Raw genomic sequence first — 26,104 nt, 5'->3', positions numbered from 1 at the left:
TGCCTCCTTAGAACATAGAAGGTGCTTATTAAGTTTGTTAATTGATTGGAGATTGGTTTGGCTGTGATCCCTGCCCTCCTCTCCCCTCCTTGACCCTTTCTCAGCACTTCCCCTCCTCCCCTTCTTCCTCTTTCTGTCCTCTATCCCCCCTCCCCTCTCTTAGTCTTTTCTCAGCCTCCTCTCTCAAACCTTTCCCCTCTCTCTTCAGCTCATCCCTTCACTTAAACTCTCCTCCCCGTTCCCTCTCTCAGCCCCTCCCCTTTCTCGAGACTCCCTCCTCCCCTTCCCTGCTTCTTTCTTTCTTTCTCCTCCCCCTCTCCTATATTAGCTCCTCACCTTCTCCCTGCTCTCTCCCCTTCCCCTTTCTCAGTACCCCCTCTCTCAGCCCCTCCTCCCCTTTTTTCAGCCCCCTTCCCCTTCCTCTACTCGTCTCTTTTTCCACCCCTCCCCTCTCTCAGCTCCTCCCCTCCTCCTTTTCTCTTCCCGTTTCTCAAGTTCCTCTCCTCTCTCAGCCCCTCCCTTCCCTCAGCCCCGCTCCTCCTCCTTGCCCCGCCCCTCTCCTCCCGGGCTGTGCACGCAGTCCCTGCCGCTGCCTGCCGCTTCCCTGGGTCTCTTCCTCGTGCGGCCCCAAAGTTCCGGCCTTGGTTGCTGAGGGGGAAGGTTTAGACCAACGGACGCGGTGGAGGGCGATGGGCGCGGGGTGAGTCTAGCGAGGGCCGGCGGAGAGCTAGGAGTAGGACCGCTGGTGTCTGAGTTGGTGTCTGGAGAGGCGCGGGCGGCGGGGTAAATGTAGCATCAGAGTCCAGGCACCTCTTACTCCGGGGCCCCACCGCCCGCAGGCCTCCATCTTTGCTCAGGCTCCAGTCCAATCTCCCGTGGCCGAGGCGCGCGAGGGCCCCACAGCTGTTGGGCCTCGGCCTGCCCCGCCCCCGGGGCCAACGGCTGTCCCCTTCCCAATTCTATTCCCCTGCCTATGGCCCCGGTATTGGAGGGAGGGAGGCCGGGGCCTCCAGGGGTCTTGGGGGGAGGCCCCGAGAGTCGGCTCGCGTCCCCTTCTAAGCTGGGAACCCCATAGACACCCTCCCCCACCAGTCCGCTGGCTCTGGTCTACCCTTCTGAAACTACCTTGAGCTGATTCAGAAGGGATCTCGCCACCCTCCCCGCCACTAAGCCTTAGAAAAGAAGTAAAGGAACCTTGGGTCCTTACCCAAACTGACCAGAAAGTCCCAAGCCTTTGCGAATTCTGAATGCAAATGACTATCCGGCCCTCAACCGACTAGCATTTATTTAGCTTTGTGTTAGACCCTGCAAAGACACAAAAGTCAGTCAACTATTGTTTATTAAGCGCCTGCTATATGCCAGGCATATGAGGGAGCTTATAAAAGAAATCGTGGCTCCCCTCCTGGAGCTTACATTCTATGGGGGTAGAGAACCTTAATTGAAGCTTGCTTGTACGTTGCATTCTATTATTGGCCAAGTGATCTCTTCTGATTACTCCTACACTGTGAGGTGATTGCAAGTAAGGTATCATTTCCATTCTCCTGGTGAGAAAAACCAACTTAGATAGTTTGAGTGACTTACTTGCCTTAGGCCTCAAGCTGATAATATCACTATCTTAAATGTGAATAATAATAGATGATTGACAGCCAAATTGGGAGGCACTTTAATCTGCATTACTAACATTTTCTACATTTGAGTCTGGACAACAAAACTATATCAAGCAATTTCTGAGCTGTGAGTACTAAAACTGAAAAAATAATTTTTAAAACACTCAGACCTGACACTCAATAGAAACATTTAAAAAGTGCTTTACATGTTTCATTTGATGCTCACAAAGGTCTTGTGAGATAGGTCAGGTATTACTATTCTCTCTCTTTTTGTAAACAGATATAACAGGTTCAGAAAAGGTAAAAAGAGGCAGCTAGGTGGCGCAGTGGATAAAGCAGGGGCCCTGAAGTCAGTTGGACCTGAGTTCTAATGTGACCTCAGACCAAACACTTGATACTTACTAGCTGTGTGACCCTGGGTAAGCCCAATTGCCTAAAAAAAAAAAAGGTAAAAGGCAATGAGTCAGATGTCCTGTGTTTTAATCCTGGATCTGCTACTTCCTAGCAATAGCAGCCTTGGACAAGACCAAGCGTCAGTTTCCTCATCCATAAAATGATCATGTCTGGCTGTATGTAAAGTTCTAAATCCTAAGTCACAGGTCGTGAGTGACAGAGCTACTATTTGAACCCAAGTCCTTTGACTCTATATCTAGTTCATTCAACCATGCAGCATTAGCTCCCTTCTTGCAACTTTAATACTGCTATTAACATTTTTCTCAGTTACCATCAAAATAAGTATAATGAAGTTATATACAGCCTTTAAGTGAAAACTTAGTATTGAAGCTAAGAAATTTTAGATTAAACTAAACTCTTCTTCCCTTTCGGAAGTAGATAATCATAATACCCTAATTTTTTGTTCCCTTAAGTTCCTTTTGGGCAGCCTAAATTGTATCCTGGTTCTTAATACTTTGTGTTGATTCTAACTGGTCTTTAACTAATGTAATAGTTTTTTTTTTCAGCATTGGCCACATTGAAATTGATAAATCCGTTAACCTTACTGAACCTCAATTTTCTTATCTGTACAATGAAAAAGTTGAACTTCTGAAGTTCTTTCCATTTCTAAATTTTTCAGTTTTTTGTTTGCCAGAGGAAACTAGACCTATATTCAGGTGCCATGGAAAGAATGCTGGATTTGGGATCAGAGGATCGAGATTCAGATTTCTTCTCTGTCTCGTGTTCAGGCTTGGCCAACTCTTTGTGACCCCATTTGGGATTTTCTTGGCAAAGACGCTGGAGTGGTTTGCCATTTCCTTCTCCAGTTCAGTTTATAAATGAGTAAAACTGAGGCAAACAGGATTAAGTGGCTTGCCAAGGTTTACATAGCTAGTGTCTGAAGCTGAATTTGAACTCGGGTCTTCCTGACTCCAGGCCTGGCACTCTATCCACTGCACCGCTTAGCTGCCCTTCTGTCTCTTATTCCCTTGGCCCAATCATTTAAACTCTCTCAGCCTCAGTTTCCTCAGTCTATAAAATTAGAGGATTGGATTAGGTGATCTCTTGAGTCCCTTCCAGCTCTAAATTTATGATCTTTTATTCTTGCCGTGACAGTTGTTTCCTAGACCTATAATAGTGACAATTGTTACTTATAAAATAGCCAACATTTAAGTTTTGCAAAATGCTGTAGATATGTAATCTTTTTTGGTCCTCGCAACAAGCCTATGAGTTAAAAACTTGTTTTGCTCCTTTTACAGATGAAGAAATAGAGACTGAGAGAAAGTAAATGACTTGCTCAGAGTCCAATAGCTAGGAAGTGTGTGAGGCAGGATTTGGCTTTTTCTTGACACCATGCCCTACACTCTATCCCCTGTGCCACTTAGTGATTCAAAGTTTGCAAAGTGCTTCCGGTATATGATCTCATTTGTATTGACTCTTGTCAAAGTAAGTCTTCAGGTAGGATAAAACAATTTAGAGAAAAGAAAATCAACTCACATTGACCAACCAAAGAGAGAAACTTTTTAACATTTAAGAAGGTAGGCTTTCCTCACTCAAAAGTATGGCTCTTTATTAATAGTCATAATAAAGATGGAAGAAGGAATTCAGGGAAATATGGAGGAAGGTTTTGTGAAAGTAGGAATCTGACCTATAATGGTAGCTAAAGTAACTTTCTTTCCCACCTTCCTTCCCCTAGTCCCAAACTCCAACGAAATAAAACTCTCTTTACTAAGACAGGTATCTTCCAGGTGTTGATTTGAATAGAACAATTGATATTAATAATGTTGAATGTCCAAGATGCTTAAACTTAAACTGGTGTTTTCTCTTCAAAAGGGAGATTTTAAAAATTGTGAACCTCCAACTAGTAAAGTCTGTGGGACTTTCTTTTAAAAATAAGGACATTTTTGTGTTCCTTGCCTAATCTCTGTGGTTCCCTTCTTGACATCCCCAAAAGTAATGATCCAGATTGTAAAATAAGGTGGGAGTCAATATTACCTAGCAGCAGGGAGCTTGCATGTAATTCATCTTTCCTCGCCCAGATAAGTAATTCTGTGTCAGACAGGACTCAGTAACAACAAAAAGCATCTTAGGGAGAAAGGGTAGATGGATGTAGTGAATATTTCAGACCAAAAAAGAAAATTACAGGAATGGAAGTATCATGCATCAGGGTATAGTTCTGCCTTTAATTAGCTATGTAACCTCAGACTTCATGCCTCTGAGTGGAAGTTTCCTCTTTGAAATAAGGAGGTTGGGGGAAGCTAGGTGGCGCAGTGAATAAAGCACCGGCCCTGGAGTTAGGAGGACCCAAGTTCAAATCTGGCCTCAGACACATAATACTCACTAGCTGTGTGACTCTGGGCAAGTCATTTAACACCAATTGCGTTATATTTTTTAAAAAAAAAAGGAAGAAAGAAAAGAAATAAGGAGGTTGAACTAAGAGATCTCTATAAAGTCCCTCCCAGCTCAAAGGGGTGAATGTAGTAGGCAAAACCCTGTGTAAGTTATAATCTAGCAGCAATTATGTCTGCCTCTCTAAAATTGAAGATTGACCCCAAAACTCTGTGCTTCTAATGGACATTCAGTGCCAATTAGAAGTTGTAGTCTGGGCAGTTATTCTCCTTCTAAGAATTCCTTAGGAACCTATGGAGGAGCACACTGTTAACTTCAGATCTAGGGATTTCTGGCTCTAATGTGATACCTGATGGTAACATTTTGCCTCTACCACTGCTCCAGAGATACCCCTGAAATAAATGCATAGCAGGCAGAGAAGGTGATGTTTATTGTTCAGGTTCAATTATCTGCTGTCATCCAGAGGAATGGTAGCAGATCCTAAATAAAGCTGATCCCTTATACATTTTTCACAATTATTTGTATGTGTGATTATTAGTACTAAATACTAATACATAACATAGATAATTTGTTGACTGCTGACATGTCGTGGATATATTGCTGCTTGAATGCTGCCTACTAGAACACTTCTGACCTTTCTCCCTTTCCTCTCCCATTACCCAGAGCTCTTAACCAGCTAGAGCATGACTCCAGAGTCTTTCCCTTTATCGTCCGTTCCTACTACTGTAGATATATTTTCTTCTCACTTCTGCTGAGTTCAGCTCCTCATCCATGCCACCTTAGGGGTTGAAAAGGAACTCGGAGGCCAAACAAATTTAATCCTAACATACCCAACAGAGGTTATCCAGCCTTTGCTTGAAGAACTCTACTGAGGAAGGACTCTGCGGACAGCCCCTTCCACTTTTGAACAGCTCTGATGGTTAAGTTCTTTACAATAAACCAACATTCTGCAACTTCCAGTTCTGCTCTCTAGAATCAAATAAAACAAGTCTAATTCCTCTTACACATGGCAGCCCTTTAGATTCTTGAGGAGAGGTATCTTAGCCTCCCTTCTTTTTTTTCTGGGTTCATCAGTAGATTGTGCCCTGTTGTTTCACTAACCATCCCTTGACTTCTCAGGTCCAAACAGTCTTCCCTGGCTAACATTCGCTTATGTTGCTTCCCCTTATTAGAATATAAGCTTTTTGAGGGTAAGAACTATGTCAGTTTAGTATTTGTACTTCCAACACTTAGCACAGTACTTGTCATATAGTGAGCAGTAAGCATTTAATAAATATTTTTTATTGCCATGCTAAAAATACTGTTTAATGTAGTCCTTCCTTATATGGCATAATCTCAGCGATCCTGATTGACTTCCTGGGTACACTCTCCAACTTACTTGCCAATTTCCACAGCTGTCCTTCCCTATGCCAGCCCTTCAGGATTAATTATCTGAAACACAGCTGTATTTACCCCAATATTTCAGTGACACCCCCCCCCCATACCACATTGGGCTTATAGCATTGTTCAAACATACTTTAAAAGTGAACACACACCAAAACAGATAAAATGTAAGACAAATGCAAGGTAACAGAATGTATGTGTGTGTCTTTAGTTTTAAATTTATCACAGACAGACAAGATGACCTTCTGTGTTGTCCAGGGGCCCAGGATTATTAGAAAGTTTGGTGGGGGAAGCCAGGAAGGCTAGAAAGTATGTGAGACCAATTAGTGTTTTAAAGAAACAAAATTGTCCTATTGTATCAGCCTTCTCAGGTGGCGAAGAGTAATGATCACCCCACTCCAAGGACACAAATGTCTTTCCTTTTTCAGTATTATAGCCCCACTTCATTGAAAGGAGATTCTTATACCTGATTTAAATTTGAATATTTTCCGTTTCTTTGCAATATTGAAGAACTCAGCGCATGAATCAGCTTTCAAAAACTAGAGTTAGACTGGTAAATCCGAATGGGTGGCAGAGGTGTCTACCTCTCCACATATCCCTGTTACTTCTCCAGAAATAGTGTATGTTCAGTAGTCTTTTGTGTGCTACTCTAAGAACCTAATCATAAATAATTTTTTGTTGTTCTCAATCATGAATTTAAGGAATGGAATTTGATCATTGGGGACCATGTGTATCGTAATTTAAGGATCAATAAAAACTAAGCATAAAAGTTTGCCTGATCCTTTGTTTTTGTTAGTTCCTGAATGCTTGTTAGCACATCCACATGAGATGTTAGCTAAAAATTCTAGCAACTTTGTGGCAAAAGAACTGAATGAACATGAAAGTCTATTTAGATCTCTTTATATACTTTTCTGAACCCTTTTAATGGACCTGTGTATATTTCTGCATTGTTATCAGTATATACATACTACTTTTTATTCTGATTTTTTTACTTAACATTATTTCATATACGTACCCATTTTCATATATTGATATAATCTACATAATTGGCACTTAAATGGTCACATAGTGTTGTGTTGCTGAAATACACCATAGTTCTGGGGTTTTTGTATCGTTTCCAGTTTTTCACAAGTACACACTTATTCTTTTTAACAGAAGCATTACACAAGGTCAACTCATGACTGAAGGTTATTTTATTATGCATCTTATAGTGATTCTGTCATTGACTTAAGCCAGTATTTTCCAGAGTAGAGTCTTCAAATTTGTTATGGTCTACCTGATATGATTAGTAATCCTGGGAGAGAAACTGAATGCAGGCAATATTTTCTCCTTGAAAATATTAAATGTGCAATGTTTACTACATGGAGCATTTTGAGGGGATGTAAAAGTAAACTTAATTTTCCAATTCCCTTTGCCTTAGAGTTATTACTTATGTCTAGATAAGGGATCAGCAGCAGATTTGTCCCTCTGGCCATAGTTTACCAACTTCTGATCTAAATGATCATTTATTGGTTTTGTCAGTATATTTCAAACTCAAGAGTAATCTGTAGCCAAAATAACTTTAGAAGTGTTTCCCTGAGTAGCTTACTCATTTATCTTCCAGTTCTCAGTTTGTCCTCTCCTTGCAACCCTAGATTACAGGGTTTACTCTTTTCCCCTTTGTCTCAATTTGGTAGAAAATAAAGAACCTGTTTTTCTGCATGTAAGCAAAATACTTTTTTTTTTCTTGCAGCATTTCCTCATTTATAGCTGTGTGTACAAGTGCCTCCTGGAAATACAGATATTTTCATCATGCCAACCGTGGTGGTGATGGATGTGTCACTCTCTATGACTCGACCTGTCTCTATCGAGGGATCAGAAGAATATCAGCGAAAACACCTAGCTGCCCATGGTTTAACTATGTTATTTGAGCACATGGCTACCAATTACAAGCTTGAGTTTACAGCCTTGGTGGTTTTTTCTTCACTTTGGGAGTTGATGGTCCCTTTTACAAGAGATTATAACACTCTTCAGGTAAAATTAATCAGCATGCATTGATTAAGTATTTAGGTACCAGGCATTGTGCTAAGCACTGGTACAGTAAGAAATGAAGTATTTTCTATACTAATCATGTTGAATTCACAAGCATTGATGCAGTATTTTACAGTATATCTGGAATTACAAGGCTTATGGTCCTTAATATTAAAGCATAGCTATATAGCAGGTGTCTTCGAATAGTAGTAAACTAGAATCTCCTGGTAGATCTTAAAACCTTACTTTATTGAGCTCTAAGCTGTTCACAACAGTCATGCTTTCTTTAACACAACCCTTTTCCATAGTTTTGACAAAATTCCCAGAGGGAATAAAACAGGTAGCCATAGCCTACTTCCTTCTGTACTGCACTCATGATCAGACAGACCCTTCTTCTCAGACCCAAAGTGAGACACTCTTTTTCAGGGTTTTAGCATTTTTAGAAATACTGGGAATCATTGGGTACATTTTCAAAAGATTCCAGGTTTAATGATTTCTTGTTTTGGTCTAACTGTAGTTCTTTGGCCCAAGTGTAAACTTGGATGGGTTATTTGGAATCCCATCAAGTAAAAAGAAGGAATAAAGGAAGTTTTAAACATTTTCTTTATTAGTAATAGTACTAAAAATGGCTTATATATATATGTGTGTGTGTGTTTAAATACATGTATGTATGTGTGTGTTGTGCTTTAAGGTTTACTAAGTTCCTTATATACATTACCTCAGTTGATTTTCACAACAGCCCTATGAAGGAGGTGCTATTCTTATCCCCATTTTATAGATGTAGAAGGTGAGATTAAGTGACTTACCCAGGGTCCCACAACTAGTATGTGTGAGGCAGGACAGGAACCTGGGTCTTCCTGACTTCACATCCAGTACTCTATGTCTGAAAAAAGTTAAAACCTTTCACAGTTTTATTTTAGAGGATAATTTAAAATTTGGACTAGTTGGATGCTAGGAATATATTGTTCTTTATGTAATATTGACATCTTGAGCAATTCATACTGTTTTTATGGAACTAGTTAATGCAGTAAAGAATAATGAATAACTCTTTTTTCAATCAGGAAGCCCTGAGTAATATGGATGATTATGATAAAACATGTTTAGAGTCTGCATTACTTGGTGTTTGCAATATTGTTCAACAAGAATGGGGTGGCTCGATTCCTTGCCAGGTAACAATTCATTTTCATTTCACTGAATTTCAGATATTAACCAATGAAGTATCTGATAAAAGATAGGTTTTATAACTTTTATGAACTTTGCTATGTTTCTATATAGAGAAATATATATATGTGATTATATATTATGTATTATGTACTTATGTAATTTCTCATAACTGTTATGTAATTTCTACAAACTTTACTTACATGCTTATTGTTGGTATATAATTTTTTAAAAGGCACTAAGTTTTGCATATTCAGATGCAGCAAAATTATATGTAATGGATATTGCAAACTTAGCACCATTTTGTATAGAACATAAAAGTATACTTCAGTGGAATTTTAGAATCACTTTCTTGGGGTGAGTGAAATTTTAGTAGTAGACTTAAAATGCCAGTATGTAACACCACCACTTATGCAAAACATGCCTTACTAAATAGGAGCAGAAGAGAACCTCAAGCCAGCTATTTAACTAGACTTGGATATAGAATTAAAGTTGATGATTTAACTAGCTTGTTTGTCTTGTTTCCCTTGTAAACTTTCCATTTTTAAATAAGATAGCAGTTAAAAGTAACAAAGACGTCTTCTAGAAGAAGATGCCTTTGAAAGTAGACATGTTGAAAATTGCAGAAAAACTGGAAATAACCTTACTGTCCAACAATAGGGAATGATCAAATAAATTGTGGAACATTGGTATAATGGAATACTATAATGAAAGGAAGGCTAACAAGTAAGAAGAATACAAAGAAATCTGGAAAGACCTTTTTGAAATACTACAAAATGAAAAAAGCAGAACCAAAAGAATGGAGGACACATAAATCAGGACTATATATGAAGAAAAGTGAATGAAAAAGGATAGATAAAAAAAATCCTGTTAAGAACTTAAATGTAAATGGTTATTAAGAATGTTTAGTTGGCTTTATTGATGTTCAATATTAAATTTTTAATAAGATATTTAATTTATTTAAAGTGACAGTTGATAGCCAGGGAGACAAAAGAAGAATTAGATTTGTTCTATTTGGCTCCAGAAGGTATCCAAAATGGTGGACTCACAGATCCTATGAAGTATATTGTTCAAAGGTACTATGCTGGCTTCTAACAATACAAATACAGTCTTTTGGGAGGCATCAAACGTTTATTTAAATAGGTCGTGTTGGAATTGTTTCAGTTATGTGCTACAGCTTCTCATTTTTATTCCTTCTAATTTTCTATAAAAAGCTGATTGTCTACCTTTAAATACAGTTGATTCAGAAATGATACCCACATTAGTAGGTTACTAATTTCCTTTCTATTTAGAACATTATCAGTTTCACTTTTGATAAGGTTAATTGGTACTGATTTTCTTTGTGAAGGTTTTCATTATATATAGGTGTGAGGCCTCTGTATAGTCTCATTTCTTAATCCTGGACCATATTTTCCAATATATGCTTTATTCTCCTCCTCCATGGGGTTTTAGTAAGTTCTTTCTTGAATTTCTTTACCTCTTCATCCTCTGCAACAGATCTGAATTGGCACATAAGTTGCAGTTTCTTTGTGGTGGCCTATCTGTAAATGTTTGCAACAATGATTGCCATTACCAGATGAGCAAGTGTCCTATTGAATGATGTTTCTTGTGTTTAGGCGCATGATAAAAGCAATTGAACCAGTACTTTTATTTGTCTCTATAGTGAGAAGATGAACTTCCTTTCTACTTATCTGCACTTATTTTGTTTTATGCTTCCATTTATAAGCAGGAATGTCAAAATCAGAATGATTCAGTTCCTGTTATAATAAGTGTGTATTGGTACTCATATTTAGAGTTCCAGCAGTCATGTTTATAGATAGCAATTAAATCATTATTCTTAGCACTCTCTGTCCCTTTTCCTACGAGTATAGTCATTGCAGAACTGGAGCCCCATAGGACTGAAGACCATTTTGTATTTTTCTTTGTTTCATGAGTCACCTTGGCTAAAGATTTCATCACTGTGTGGTCAGCTTACTGGTAATGAGTAATTAAGTTGGTCCTCAGAAAGTCAACTTAGAATGTTACTAGGCCTATACTCGAAGCGATTATAGTATAGTAAAACATGACTGAACTCATGGGCCTCTGGCTTAGCTTTGGAGACCCCAAGGTCACCTCCTTTGCTGCCACAATGGAATAGTACTTTGTAGGTGGCCTTGCATATAGCAAGAACTTCATAAATAGTTGTTGAATTGAATTGAATTGAAATCAACCTGGAATCGCTTTATGAATCAGCAGTTCTGGCTCAAAATAATTTTGTTTTTTGTTAAGAAAATCTGTCTACAAATGACATTTGTTATTAATAATAATGCATTTTAGCGTCAGCTGTTACTGGACTGGTTTGGTTTAATGTGAGATTTGGTTACCAAGATTTTAGGCAGCTATAATATGTCCTTGTTATCTGGATGCAGCACATACCTCCCTTTTTGACATTATATATAATGTTTCATTATCACACAGCATCTGGCAGAGCCTGTGTCATAAGTAAAGGATGAAACATAAAACATTTGGTGGTGCCTAGAAGATGTAATTGTCTTGTAGTAAATTGACTGTCCCCGTGACGGATTACCCTGTCAGGTGCCCTCCCCCCACTTAGCAGTTGTTCTCTCTTCGAAGTAGTATATGCCATTTTGTCATTACAAGTTATTAAATAAGCACATAAGTAATCTTGTACTGATGGTCCATTGTTACTAGAGATCCAGTCAAGGGAGACCGAAAACAGGCACACTATGTGTAAATAGAGAATACTCTCCAAAAATGTGCTACTATTTCACAATGCTTAGAAAGTAATGAAGTTAATAATTCTTGCAATTCTGTCTACTCATTACATTGAGTACTTTAATGTCTGCAGCTAGAGCTGGATGCATTTACAAAGGCTGCATTATATGGTTTTTGTATTAAAACAGAAGTACAAGATAATATTTTTGTGGAGTTTATAGTTTGGGTATATTCATTTAGGACAGGGATTGCAAGCCTTTCAGCCATAGTATGTCAAGAGTCTGACCCTTGTTCTTCTTATATGGCCTGAGAGGCAAGCTACTGTTGCTTTAGAGTGAAGGGGGTGAGCTGATTATCATGTAGTGACTGACAACCCCAAGTCAAGAGATAGGAGTCTAGTTTCAAAATGTAACAAAGCAACTAATGGGTATTGAAGTGTTGGGTTTTTTAAAAACATTTAGAAGATTTTGATTGTTAAAGCAGCTAAGGAAAAATTAAAACATTGTTAAGTCTTACTGTTTAAATGTATATTTATTTAAATTATAAATCTTTTCCTTCTTCTGTAAATAGGTTGTTCTAGTAACTGATGGATGTCTAGGCATTGGGAGAGGTTCACTGCGCCACTCACTAGCGACTCACAATCAACGAAGTGACAGTAATAGATTTCCTCTGCCTTTTCCTTTTCCGTCTAAGTTATACATCATGTGCATGGCAAATTTGGAAGAGGTAAATTCTTCTACCTTAACAGTGAACTGTTACTAGTTCCAATGGCACTAGTAACTATGATTTGATGGAATTCCCAAGTACTCTTTTAAGTTCTATATTGTTGTGACATTGCCATGAGGATATACCTGAAGTCATTTTCTCTGGGCTGTTTCTCACAGGAGATGTTTAGATGATGAATGGTTGAGATATTCTCTTCTGTAGTAAAGTATCTCTACGCTGAGTAGTATCTCATTCTGTGCCTAAAAAATACTGAAAAAAGTAGACTTTGAGCCTTAGTTTGAGAAACATTGTCCTTTTCTATGTTTCATTTATAAACACTTCTCAGTTTTTCCATTTACTTGAAGAAGTCATTTAATGTTTAAACAACAAACCAGAGGTTGTTAAAAACTATTACTTTGACATCCTTGGGGGGGTTGGGGAGGGGAATCATGGGTAAATACCAGTTGTTCACCTCGGAGAGCATGAATTATATATGATGTTTTCATTTTATGAAATGACTATCCTGTTTTCCTTCAATCAAGACTGTTAGAGTTGGGTTTTTTTTAAAGACTATTAAAGTTATTTTTTCTCTTATCTGCCATAAAATATCTTGGTTTTTATTATCTATGTTATCTTGGCCTTGACCTGAGTGAGCTGATATTTATTTGACATTTTCTGCATCTTTTAAGAGAGATTTTCCTGCTTTGTAGCTCCAGAGCTCAGATTCCCTAGATTGTCTTGAACAACTCATAGACTTAAACAATGGTGAAGGACAGATTTTTACCATTGATGGTCCCCTGTGCTTGAAGAATGTACAGTCTATGTTTGGGTGAGTCTGTGTTTGGAACTTAACAACTTTCTTATAATCTGTCATTATAATTTAACATTTAGAACTCAAGCATCTGTGTTGTTATTTCGAACTGTGCCATTGTGTTTCCCTATATTGCCCATTTTAAAGATGTAATCGTTAACATAACTGATATTTTTAAGTACAGATGAAATGGTAATATCTATGGTTATCTTTCCACAATAATTCAGCACTTTCAAAGATGAATTTGCTCTTGGGCTTTTTTCAAATAAATTCCTATATTAAGAATGTCATGTTTTGTTGTACTTCACAAATCATTTAGTTAGACTTTAGTTGTGAAGTAATCTTAAAGCAAAACAAGTTTACATCTTTCATTAGTATTTTCAGTTACTTTTCAATATTACTCTAGCACTTAATAATGAATCATCACATTTTAGGAAACTGATAGACCTGGCATATACACCTTTCCATGCTGTTCTCAAATGTGGTCACTTAACATCTGATGTGCAAGTCTTCCCTAGACCAGAACCTTTTATTATAGATGAAGAAATTGATCCTATTCCTAAAGTAATAAATACAGGTAATTTTAAAAAACGTATTTCAGCATTACTTTTCTCTTCTCTTTTCCTGTTGAGCTTCTCTTCCCTCTCCTGGCTTATTTCTTTCTTCTAGGTTTAACACATAATGTTGGCACTGTTACTGGTCATGGTGTCATTATTAGAATTTGCTTTAGACAGGAGGTTGTGATATCTGAGGGGCAGCCGATTTGGAAATTTTTATGTCAAAAACACAGGTTTATTTCCTAGGGAAAAGAACATGGGGTTTGAAGTCAGAGGAGATCCTAGCTCTGCCACTTACCTACTACCAAGGGCACACAAGTATTAAAATGTGACAGACTTCACCTTTCTGGAGCTCAGTGTTCTCATTGTTACATGAGGAGGCTGGAAGATTTCTAAGGTTTTTTCCAGCTTCAAGTCATATAAGCCAGACCTAAATCAGGAAGACCTGAGTTCAAATCTATCATCAGACACTTTACTAGCTATGTGTTCCTAGACAAGTCACTTAATCTCTATTTGCCTCAGTTTGCTCATCTGTAAAATGGGGATAATAATAGTACCTGTCCTCTCAGGGTTTTTGTAAGGATCAAATAATATTTGTAAAGCACTTAGCACAATGTGTGGCATATTTTAAATGCTATACAAATATTAGCTATTATCATTATTATTGTTAGCGCTCACAATTGAAATCCATATTCAGAGACTACTACACATGCCCAAATACTGTAAAATCTTTAGGACTGGCATCCTTACTGAATCTTAGTGATGACCTTTGGAATTTCATTATAACAGTCATTGCCATAGGCAAGGTGAGGCTTCTGGAGTTGCTGGTACAGGCTTCAGTTCTGACCCTTCACCTCCGAGCTTTCAGTTCCTGTCTCTGGGTCTTGGTTTCTTTATCTGTGACCAAAGGCTCTGAATGAATGAGATATCGCAGACATTCCTTCCATTTATAAAATATATTAGAATGCTGTCTTTCTGCTTCCAGTACCATGGCTAAGTGAAAATGATGTATTAAATTCTTATTTATTGTAAACTCTAGTTGAAAAATGTAAAACAAAAATAATAATAGTTCATCTTTATTTGGCATCATAGTGTTTGCACAGTGCTTTATATTCACTATTTCGCTTGAGCTTTAATACAGCCTCGTATGGGTGGTGCTCTTATCATTACCATTTTACTGATGAGGAAACTGAGGCTTGGGGATGTGAAATGCCTTCCTCCTGGTGACTGAGGTGGGATTCAAAACCAGGGCGTCTGACCCCATGCCCTGCACACTGTCAGCTGTGCCATGCTCCCTCTCAAGTGAAAGATGGCAGGAGTAGAAGAGGAGATGCCATTCAGCCTTCAAGTATGGCACTGCCTGAAGTGAAACCTGTGTCATGCAGGGTTCAAGAGTTCAAGGAAATTAATTATTTTTGGATTTTCTTGTTTTTTTCCCAAAGAAATGATCAGCTTTCTAACAATCACTTCTGGTGGTAGAATTCCTGACGAGGGTTAGCTAAACCTTATCGATTGGGTTGCTTTCTTCATGGTACATCATTATAAGCCACTTATTATTTTGGTGATATATTTCCTCCAAATGTCTTTACTTTTGGTATTGATTATTGTCAGGAGAATTAAGGTATTCCTTCAGAATCTTTCATTGATGCATTAGAAGTATGTTTTCAGTTGTAGTTAACAACAAGGTTTTGATTTTCATTTAACTTTTCAGTAAATTCAAGGAACTATATTTTGGTGTATATACAATATAGCAGCTAAAAGTTTAAAAAAAACCAAAACAAAAAACCCTAGCCATTCATAAAGTAAAAAGAAAAGTCTCAAAACTTTAGCCACTCAGAAATCATTTCATCATCTTTTGGCCTTGCCCTTTGTTATGCATTCAGGTTATTTCCTTCATTTAAAAATCCAGTCTCCTCCCCTTAAAAAAAATAAAATGCTACCTTCTCCAAAGAAGGCTGATCAGATCTGTTTTGAAAGTGTTTGGACTCCCCCTAGTGATCTTCAGTTGGGGTTCCTTGAGCTTATGTCTGCAGTTATGACCTCCACTCCATATATTTCCATAGAGAACTGTATCTTCATCTTATGTGTAATGTAACTTGAATTCATTAGAAGAAAGATATAACTGCTTTCATTTCCTGGGAAGTTTGTTAATTGAGAATATACTACATGAAAGGAATTTTTAATAACTTTTCCATCCAGCTCATCGCACTTGAATTCAGCTGAAAAATTATATTATTGAAATTTCCATTTTTATGTTTAAATGAAATAGGACAGATGCTTAGGGCTTGCCTAACATATGAATTAAAATTATGTTGAATCTTTCCTTCCAGATCTGGAAATAGTGGGTTTTATAGATATAGCTGATATCTCAAGCCCCCCAGTTCTGTCTAGGCATCTGGTCCTTCCCATTGCTCTTAACAAAGGTGAGTTCTCCTTTTAACTTTGGTGCGTCTACAAAAGATCTTATAATCCAAATGTGTTTTAAATGGTCCATACAGCTAAAGAGGGATATTTACTTTGTAGGATTTTGGTTTAGGGTTTTTGTTTTGTTTTGTTTTTCATTTTTTGTTTTTGGTGAGACTTGCCCAGGGTCATACATCTAATAAGTGTCAAGTGTCTGAGGTCAGATTTTAACTCAAGTCCTCTTGACTCGAAGGCTGGAGCTCTATCCATTAGGCTACCTAGCTGCCCCACTTTATAGGATTTTGGAGGAGAGATTGTTGTATTGGGTTAAAAAAGAAAACTGTACAGAGCCTAACAAATCAGAAAAACAATAATGCTGCTCCATATCCCATGCCATCACTCAATCATTCCAGGCTCTCTTAGGATGCATAACATTATCCAAGGTCCTGTGAGGCATTCAGGGATCCTGAATCTCTCAAGAAGCTCTCTCAGCTTAGATGAAGGTGAAACATAATTGAAAAACTCACGGGATCTGTGACTTTGTTGGTGAGGGTACTTTCTCCACTGCCTATCACATGCATTTTATGGCCCCCTCTGGCTTGAGGGCATAGGTGGGCTCTGGAAGTGTCTGGGACCAAAATATTTCTCATCCAGCCTGCTGATGAGCCTTCCCAAATTTATCTAGGCTGGACGTCAGGCAACATACAATCACTGCCCTTTACTCAAGGTCTTTCCAGCTTGGTGCCAGACCTGCCTGAACTTGGATTCTGCTGTCATAGCCTTCAAAAATCCAGGGTCACTTCCACAGCACACTGAGACTACAGAGTAGAATTTCTCATTGTTGGTTCCTCTACCTTTTAAAGGATCCTTTTGAAAACTGAGTTTTACATTCTTTAGGTTTTGCATAGTAGCTGTTCATTTATATTTAAATTGATTAATTTCAACATTAAAGTATTGTAACAACTTTTCATTCCCTCTGAGTTTGCATCAGGATTCTTTGTTCATTCATTTACATTCACATTTCCTCTTAAATAGTCACAGTCAATGTGTACTTCATGCTTGGTTCTGCTTTCTATCTATGTGTCATTTCAGAAAGGTCTTAGATTTCTTTGCATTCCTCATATTTGTCAATATTAATTACATTATGGTATTCCATACATTTTCATTACAATTTATTTTCCACTTTCCTCTTGTTGGTCATTTGGTTTTATTCCAGTTTTTTGCAACTACTTGTAATGAAAAGCTCTTTTCTTTAATATTAAAAAAAACCTTTCAGTATATATTCCCATAATTGGAATTATTAACTTAAAGGGTATGTGTGTTTTTGTAACTTTCATTTAGATTCTACAAATGTACAATTGCATGACAAAGCTATTTTCCCCTAGTTTTTCAGGATTTTGTATTTGAACTTTGTCTAACCAGTTTCCCTCTTTGTTTTTGCATAGAAGGTGATGAGGTAGGTACAGGCATCACTGATGATAATGAAGATGAAAATTCAGCTAATCAGATTGCTGGCAAAATACCCAACTTTTGTGTCCTGCTCCATGGCAGCCTGAAAGTAGAAGGAATGGTAGCAATTGTTCAGTTAGGGTAAGGATCCTTCAGGTCTATCTAAAGGTCATTCCTGCCTCAGGAATTCTGATTCAGTAAATGCAAAGTGAGATACTTATCAAATTTGAAGGAAATGGATTTAATTCTACATATTATGTATTATTTTATATATGTATGCATACATGCATATGTTTATTATATGTGTACACACATATATTAGAAAGTGAGAGACCAAGTTCTCATTCTAGAGGAAACTAAAGGGTAGGGAGATATACATCTATATAGATGAATATATCTAGATATATATTATGTACATATGTCTTTATATCAATATATACATATATTTATGTTATAAATAGGTCTACATAGCATATAGATATTATACATGTTACATAGTATTATGTTGTATATTATACATATATATATATGTATCTATATTGATATATATCTCTATGTATGTATAATATATAGGTGAGAAAAGGTTGGAAGACAAATAAAGTGCTCTTAACCCCTGTGCCTCTTTTAGAGATGTCTCTGCCCACAGGAAGAAACATTGTGCAGACTTAGGATTTTATATCAGTGAGGTAACTGATTTTTTTAGGCAAAAAGAATGAGCATAGAGTAGACTTGTTAAATGTTAAGTTTGGGTTTGGGGGTAAGCAGGTTTGAGATGGTATTGCCAGCCTTGATGTTCCTCTGATCTTCCATATTTTTTTCGACACAGTCCTGAGTGGCATGGGATGCTATACTCTCAAGCTGACAGTAAGAAGAAATCAAATCTCATGATGTCTCTGTTTGAGCCTGGCCCGGAGCCTCTCCCTTGGTTGGGGAAAATGGCACAACTGGGGCCTATTTCAGGTACTACTTTTATAAGGTCCTCCTCACTCCTCTGTTTTCCTTCTATTGCTTTTTTCCTTCTGTTTGCCCTATTTTTTTGTTCTCTGGTTACCGTATCCATTTCTTAAGAGAACTCCCTCCTTTGATTACTGTATTTTTTGAATATGGAATAAACTGCTCAGATTTCCTTTTAAACAGAGATTGAAAAGCTAACTTTAAAAAAAAAAGGTAAAGTTTCATTTTCAGACTTAGCACATGCATGAGATATTTTAAATTCCAATAATCCTGCAAAGTAAAGAGTTTCTCAAATTGTTTACAAACAATCATTTGGGGTATGTGACTTCAAGTGTCTTGAAATAGACTTTCCCATCTACAATAGGAAAATTTTCTCAATTCAATAGTTATTTATTTAGCACATAGCATTTACTTAGCATGCTGCTAGGTGCTTCGGGAGATAGGGAAGAAATATAAGCTACTATATCTACTCATAGTGAGCTTTTGGTTTTATTGGATAGACAAGACATACTGTATGAGTCTAATGTAGTTTGTTCTTTCTGGCTTTGAGGGGAAGGAACTACTTGGCATCCTCACCAGAAAGGTTGAATCACTAAATGGTGATAGCAAAAGGATACACATGTATTCAAGTGATATTAGCCATGTAGTGTTCCTGTGTCCCGGCATTACCAGTGTTGGTGTGCAAAGCAGGCTTCTCTCAACAAAAGGGGTTTGCAACAGAATTCAATGACGCAATTCCCCTATGTTATCTACTTCTATATATCATCTTATTTTTTTTTTAATTTTTTAAATTTTATTAATTTATTTTGATTTATCAGCAATCACTTCCATATGCTTTGGAGTTTAAAATGTTTCTCCCCCTTCCTCCCTACCACCCTCCCCAAGATGGCACACAATCTGATATAGGCTATACATTTACTTTCCTATTAAACATATTTTCACATTACTGAAGTTGTAAGTAAAAATTAAAACCAGTAGGAGGAACCATCAGAAAGAGGAAACAAAACTTAACAGAAGAGAAAAAAAAATGATAGTGATTCAACTTCCATAGTTCTTTCTTTGGATGTGGATAGCATTTTCCTTCATGAGGCCTCTGGAGATGTCTTAGATCCTCGTAATGCTGAGAAGGGTTAAGTTTATTAATATTAGTCATCACACAACATGGCTGTTATTGTGTACAAAGTTCTTTTGGTTCTGCTCACTTCACTCAGCATCAGACCATACAAGTCTTTCCAGGTTTTTCTGAAGTTAGCCTGTTCATCATTTCTCATTCAGCCCTTCCCCAGTTGATGGGCATCCTCTCAATTTCCAATTCTTTGCCACCACAAAAAGAGCTGCTATGAATATTTTTGTATATGTGGGTCCTTTTCCCATTTGTATGATCACTTTGGGATATAGCCCTAGAAGTGCCATTGCTGGATCAAAGGGTGTGCACATTTTTATGGCCCTTTGGGCATAGTTCCAAATTGTTCTCCAGAGTGGTTGGATCATTTCACAATTCCACCAGCAATGCATTAGTGTTCCAATTTTCCCACATCTTCTCCAACATTTTATATATCATCTTATGAGAGGAAGAAGTGTTCATAGTGACAGTATCAGGTGGCTAATTTGTTAGTGTAGTTTCAGTGCTAATTTGTTAGCCCTTTCTGTCAACCTTCATCTCAGACTTCACATGTTATGGCAATAGCTGGCATGTAAAAGAATCTCTAGTACAGTGAAGGGAGGTTGGCTCATTCTGTTTCAAACAACTACACACACACACACACACACACACACATATACATATATGTGCAAGCATGATGTAAGACAGAGAAGCTGAATGTATTACACTATCCATTATCTGGGAAAGGGAATTCTTAGACCTCTTGGCTAGGCATAGTTTCCAGTAAGTTTGCTCTCAAGTGACTCAGAAGAACCTGCATGCTTTAAGTCCCATTCCACAGACCATCACATAAAAATTTTGGGGACAACATAAGGCAGTCAATAACCAGGTGCCAAAATGTATACTGTTAGCATTAAGTACTACTATATATAAGAATGAGAGTGGTATGGGTGGAATCTGCCCTCCCTGACAGAGAAGGTTTATACTGGCCAGAAGTTAAAATAGGGTTGCATAATTAGAATGGGTATACATGGAAGAACATTGAGGGAAGATTATGGAGGGCCACGAATATGAGGGTGAAGAACTTGCCTCAAACCCATAAGTTGTAATTAGTAAACACCTGGACCAGGAAGCAGGTGCCCATTAGTGATAACTTCCATTTCTGCAGATAGGTTAAAAGATGAAATGTGTCTCAAGGAGTTTTTAGGGGCAATATTTGAAAATGTCACAAGATGGAGATATTTCTCCATTTAAGTCTTTCTCTGCTGCTGCTTTATTGTTTTCTATTTATCACTTGCTCATTCTTGTGGAGTCTTATGTTCCTTATTAGTTTTAAAAGCAAATGAGTAGAATAAGTTTAGTAATTTAGAAAAAAATGGACAATCTCTTTTTTGCTTATGTGAACCTCAGTTTATTTTTCCTTTGGGTCAATGACCCAAGATAGTGGCCTTCCATAAAAAAAGATTCCCTAGCCCTTTTATAGTTAATGAGAAACTATTGGAATTTTTTGAGTAGAAAACTGACCTGTCAGAAGGTTGTGAGTGCTCTGGACATAATTTAAACTTAATTTTTGCAGCCTTTTTCTGCTGTTGGTTGATTAGAAATTTAACTTCATGTTTAGAGAAATGGATTTAATGCCCTCTAGGTATAAATGTTATTTCCTTGATCTAAGCTTGCTAGAGCATCATTTTTAGAAAGCTTCATTTCCTTTAAGATGCTAAAGAAAATCCTTATGGTGAAGATGATAACAAGAGTCCTTTCCCCTTGCAACCTAAAAACAAGCGCAGCTACGCCCAGAATGTGACTGTGTGGATTAAGCCAAGTGGTTTACAGGTAACTCATTCGCTTTGCGTTGTCCTCAGTGATTAGAGTTGTGATGCCAAAGTTCCCCTTTTTGAGGAGTGTGGTGGCAGAGACAAACACATACTCATTCTTGGGAGGATAATATTCCTCCTGCTCAAACTTAGTAACTTTTAAAAATAAAGTCACATCTGTAATTTTCTGCCCCCTGAAACACATTTTCTATTTGTTCTTCCAAAATAAGCAAAATCAGGAGAGACATTTGGGTCACAGGACTAAGGAAAGACTTTCTACTCATCCTGTGGCTTTCCCTGATTTCCTGCCCAACAGATACTAGTTGTCAAAAGCATCTTCTCTCTGTTTTAAGTTCTCTGTCTCTGGCCCAGTCAGCTCCCAGCCATCTCCCTCCAAGTCTCCTTGGGAGGAAGGCAGTGAGCTCATGGAAAGGAAGCATGTACAGAACTTCAAAATTTAAAAAATGTGCCTGTAGTCATCAAGCTGAAAAGAAAACCACCGCGGTAGCTTGATGAGTTTTATATTTGTAAAAAGTTTTATATGTGTTTCTTTTTCACAAGACCATTTGCAGATTAACTTGCCTCCCAAGATGATGTGTGAATGCTTCATGTTCATTTATAAAGCCCCCCGAGAAAAAGGCACTATGCATGTATTTAAAAAAATAAATACAACAGAAATAAAGTCAGACAGTGAGGAGTCCTCACACTGACAGATCTACCACGTGGAATTATTATAGTTTATTAAATTTGTATGTTCAGAAACATTTCTCACTCTTTTCCACTCTTCCTTTCCCTACCTGATTAGTAACAAGTTTTTCCCTCCTTTAATAGACAGATGTACAAAAGATTTTAAGAAATGCAAGAAAACTGCCTGAAAAAACACAAACATTCTATAAGGTGAGAACGATGGGATCAGGGACTTTGGGGTAGGTACTTTTGATTAAGTGAACCAAGGTCCTGCTGAACATCAAGATTGGTTGATAACAAGGTATTTTATATTTTAAGACAAGACAATTGGATACCTACTTTATCCTTCTGCCTTCAGATAGGAATTCTTGTCAATAGTTATTTCTGTCTGGGATGAGATACTTCTAAATGTTTGTGAATTCATACCAGATTTGAATCTCATAGGATTGTAAATAGCTCAAACTTTTAAAAAAATTATTGGTGCCTTTTGTTTTTTGGGCTATTCATTACCTAGTATAGAGCCCTTCCTGTAACAAAGGAAAACAACTAGGCAAAACTGAGCAACACAACAACCATTAATGATAGTGTGTGCAACATTGTGCATCCATAGTTCCCCACCTTTCTACTGAGAGAAAGGAAGTATGTTTCATCACTGACCATTGAATTTAATCCAAATTCACCTGTTTAGTATTGTTTTCATTTATAATATCATAGTCATTGTGAATACTGTGCTTCAGGTTCTGTTTTCTTACTCTGCATCACAACATGTAAGTCTTTACACATTTCTCTGAATTCCTCATATTTGTCATTTCTTGTGGACTACTTTGTTACATTTCTACGTCACAGTTTGTTCAGCCATTCTCCTTCTCCCACTCTCATTGAAACGCCAAACTTTTCAGTAGTTTTACTACAGAAGTTGTTTCCCAGAACTGCTTGTGAAAAATAAGTATTTATGAATTGGCCTAGCATTAGCTTTAGGATCATCAGAGGTAGTAAAGATGCAAAGGAGGAATCGTTGATGTCTTGTAACTCCATTGTCATTCCAGAATATCAATGAAATTCATTTAAAGAACAGCATGGAATAGCCTGCTTTGTGATTGTTGGTGCCGTGTCTAACTAGATATGGCCCCCGAATGTGACCTCTTGATCTTGGAAGAACATCCTCCAGGTTCTTTGCCTGTGAGTGCTCCTTGGGCTGTGCCACACCTCCCATTAGCATGGCCTTAAAATCACTGTGCACTCTCAGCTTTGGCTCAGACTTTCCAAACATGTTACAATCTGAAACGTAGTCTGATGGATGGCATAGCTGGAGTTCATCTCATTCCCATGAGGTGTTGCATGAGGTTCAAAGAAGGAGCCTTATCACCATCAGGCCTTTCACACTCACCAGCATGTACACACATTTGCATAAAAATACTGACAAATGCATTTTTAAACTTCTGAAAAGGGTTTCTTCTGAGCACAAGTAGACACTTAAATATTGGATGTTCTCCTTGTTTTCCCACTACCTGTGTGACTATTTCTCAGGTCTCCTTTGCTGGCTCATCATTCATAACACACCATTAAACTGTGGGCTTTCTCTATGGCACTGTCCTCTGGTCCCTCTTCTCTTTCTGTTCTCTCTTCAAGTGACCTCAATTAGGTTAAATGATCATTTTTGTGCAGATGATTCTTAGAGATCAGTATATTCAGTCCTAATCTCTCCTATGAGACATTTCAAGCTGGATATCCCAGAGACATCTTAAATTCAACATATCCAAAATAGAAATCAGGGGGCAGCTAGGCAGCACGGTGGATAGAGAACCGGCCCTGGAGTTGGGAGGACCTGAGTTCAAATCTGGCCTCAGACACATAACACTCACTAGCTGTGTGACTCAGGGCAAGTCACTTAACTCCAGTTGCCTTACCAAAAAAACAAAAATAGAAATCATTATTTTTCTCCCCAAAGTGATACTATTTGTTTAAAAACCAGGTGTGATTCGAAGGTAATGAGAGAGAAAGAGAGAGTAGTTCATTAATGTTCTTTTTTTCCCTCATTCATTTTTTTAAAAAACCAAACTTTTACTCCTCTTCAAATTTCCCTGTTTCTATCTAAGGCAACACCATCATTATTCATCTCCCAGATTCATAACTTTGATGCTACCTTGACTCCTCATTCTCCTTTATCCCATAGTTGCAAAATCTTGACATTTTTACCTCCACAAAATGTCTGCCATCTGACTTTTCTCTACCTACATGTTGTTACTGAGTAATTTTAGTTGAGTCCAACTGTTCATGACCCCATTTGGGGTTTTCTTGGCAAAAATACTGGAGTGGTTTGCCATTTCCTTCTCCAGCTCATTTTACAGATGAGGAAACTGAGGCAAACAGGGTCAAGTGACTAGCCCAGGGTCACACAGCTAGTGTCTGAGGCCAAATTTGAACTCAGGAAGATGTATCTTCCTGACTTAAGGAGCAATACTCTTATCCACTGTGCCACCTAGTTGCCCACCTCTCTACTTACTTAGCTGCCTCCTTAGTTCAGCCCCTCATCACCTGTCAAGTAGATTATTGCAACAGCCTCCTAAATGGTCCCCTTGCCTTAAATATCTCCCCATTCCCGAGTCAGTCCTTCACACTGTTATCAGTGACTTTCCTTAATTGCAGATATAATCATGTCACTGCATTAACTCCAGTGACACCCTCTGACTTCTATGATAAAACATAAACCTCTTTTAGTTTTTACAGTTCTTCATAACCTGACCCCAACCCATCTTTCCAGTCTCAGTGTACATTACTTCCCTCCTCCCAATACTTTGATCCAATCAAGCTAGCCTTCTCTGTTCCTCATACAACACTATCTCCCTGTGCCCCCCATGCCTGTAATACACTCCCATCTCACCTCCACCTTTTAAAATTCCAGTCTTCCTTCAAGGCTCAGTTCAAGTGCCACCTAAATGGAGCCTTTCTTGATCTCCCCAATTTCTAGAATTCTGCCTCCCAAACTACCTTGTACTTAAATCACTGATATTATTCTCTTCATATTTATTCTGTATGTGCATATGTTTGTGTCCCCAGTGTATGACACATAGTTGGTGTTTAATAAACATTTATTGGCTATGAAATGTTTTGTTTTTGTCTTTTTATGAAAAAGATTTACTCCAAAGTAGCATTTCATTTGTGTTTTGTTTCAGGAGTTAAACCGTTTACGAAAGGCTGCCCTGGCATTTGGCTTCCTGGATCTCTTGAAGGGAGTAGCTGACATGCTAGAAAGGGAGTGCACCCTCCTCCCTGACACAGCCCACCCTGATGCTGCATTCCAGCTATCTCATGCTGCCAGGCAACTCAAACTAGCCAGTACCGGTACCTCAGATTACGCAGCTTATGATCACAATATCACCCCCCTTCAGACAGACTTTTCTGGAAGCAGCACTGAAAGAATATGAAGTTGGCTTGTTTGGGGAACATTTTCTTTGAGAGAGAGACTTCCAAGGTGGGGAGAAGAGTCAAGAAATGAAAACCTGAATCTAAAGAATCTCCCCCCCAAAATTCTTAGTAGTTAACTCCTTAGCTTCCCTGGTGGGGAGAAATGGGTGTCCAAGGCTCTGGTTTCTGAAGGACACTGGTTGTTTGTGCTATGCAAACTTCCTAGGCAGCTTTGACTGGGAGTGGAGCACTCTGGATCCTTGAGCAGCTGTATGGAAACTCACCAGAAAGAGCTCTCCCTCCCTGACCTCCAGAAAGGGGTTTGCTCTCCTGCTTTAAAAGCCAACCAGCAAAAGGACAGGAATTTTCTTTAACATCTGCACTTGGAATGAACAACTCAGGCAACCAAGAGATTGCCCTTGTTAAACCTTAAGTAAAATGATGATACTGATGATGCTGTTTAAGATGCAGTTTTAAACAATGATACATATAATACATATAAAATTGATTGGGGCTTTAAAGTTTTAAGATAAATGAATAAAATGCTTGATTTTATAAAA

General features: G+C 38.0%; 1 protein-coding gene across 2 annotated transcripts; it reads left to right on the top strand.

The window, feature by feature from the left end:
* Window positions 1-219: 219 nt before the first annotated feature.
* INTS14 (integrator complex subunit 14) lies at window positions 220-26,104 on the top strand. 2 transcript variants are annotated; one of them, XM_020983131.2, is made up of 12 exons: window positions 220-700; window positions 7,504-7,784; window positions 8,843-8,950; window positions 12,228-12,383; window positions 13,073-13,191; window positions 13,608-13,750; window positions 16,061-16,153; window positions 17,582-17,723; window positions 18,409-18,542; window positions 21,353-21,471; window positions 22,284-22,349; window positions 25,313-26,104. In XM_020983131.2, exons 2-12 carry the CDS (start codon window positions 7,563-7,565, stop codon window positions 25,562-25,564), a joined length of 1,554 nt encoding a protein of 517 aa, XP_020838790.1. In that variant the 5' UTR covers window positions 220-700; window positions 7,504-7,562; the 3' UTR covers window positions 25,565-26,104. The 2 variants fall into 2 exon arrangements, with proteins under 2 accessions (XP_020838790.1, XP_020838786.1); XM_020983127.2 differs by having other exon boundaries at window positions 223-700; window positions 17,579-17,723.

Source organism: Phascolarctos cinereus, unplaced genomic scaffold (assembly GCF_003287225.1).
Source record: "Phascolarctos cinereus isolate Bilbo 61053 unplaced genomic scaffold, phaCin_HiC Scaffold_3;HRSCAF=262, whole genome shotgun sequence".
In the NCBI taxonomy this organism is placed as follows: domain Eukaryota; kingdom Metazoa; phylum Chordata; class Mammalia; order Diprotodontia; family Phascolarctidae; genus Phascolarctos; species Phascolarctos cinereus.
Note: the sequence above shows the minus strand (reverse complement) of the source record. Positions and strands in the feature narration are given on the sequence as shown.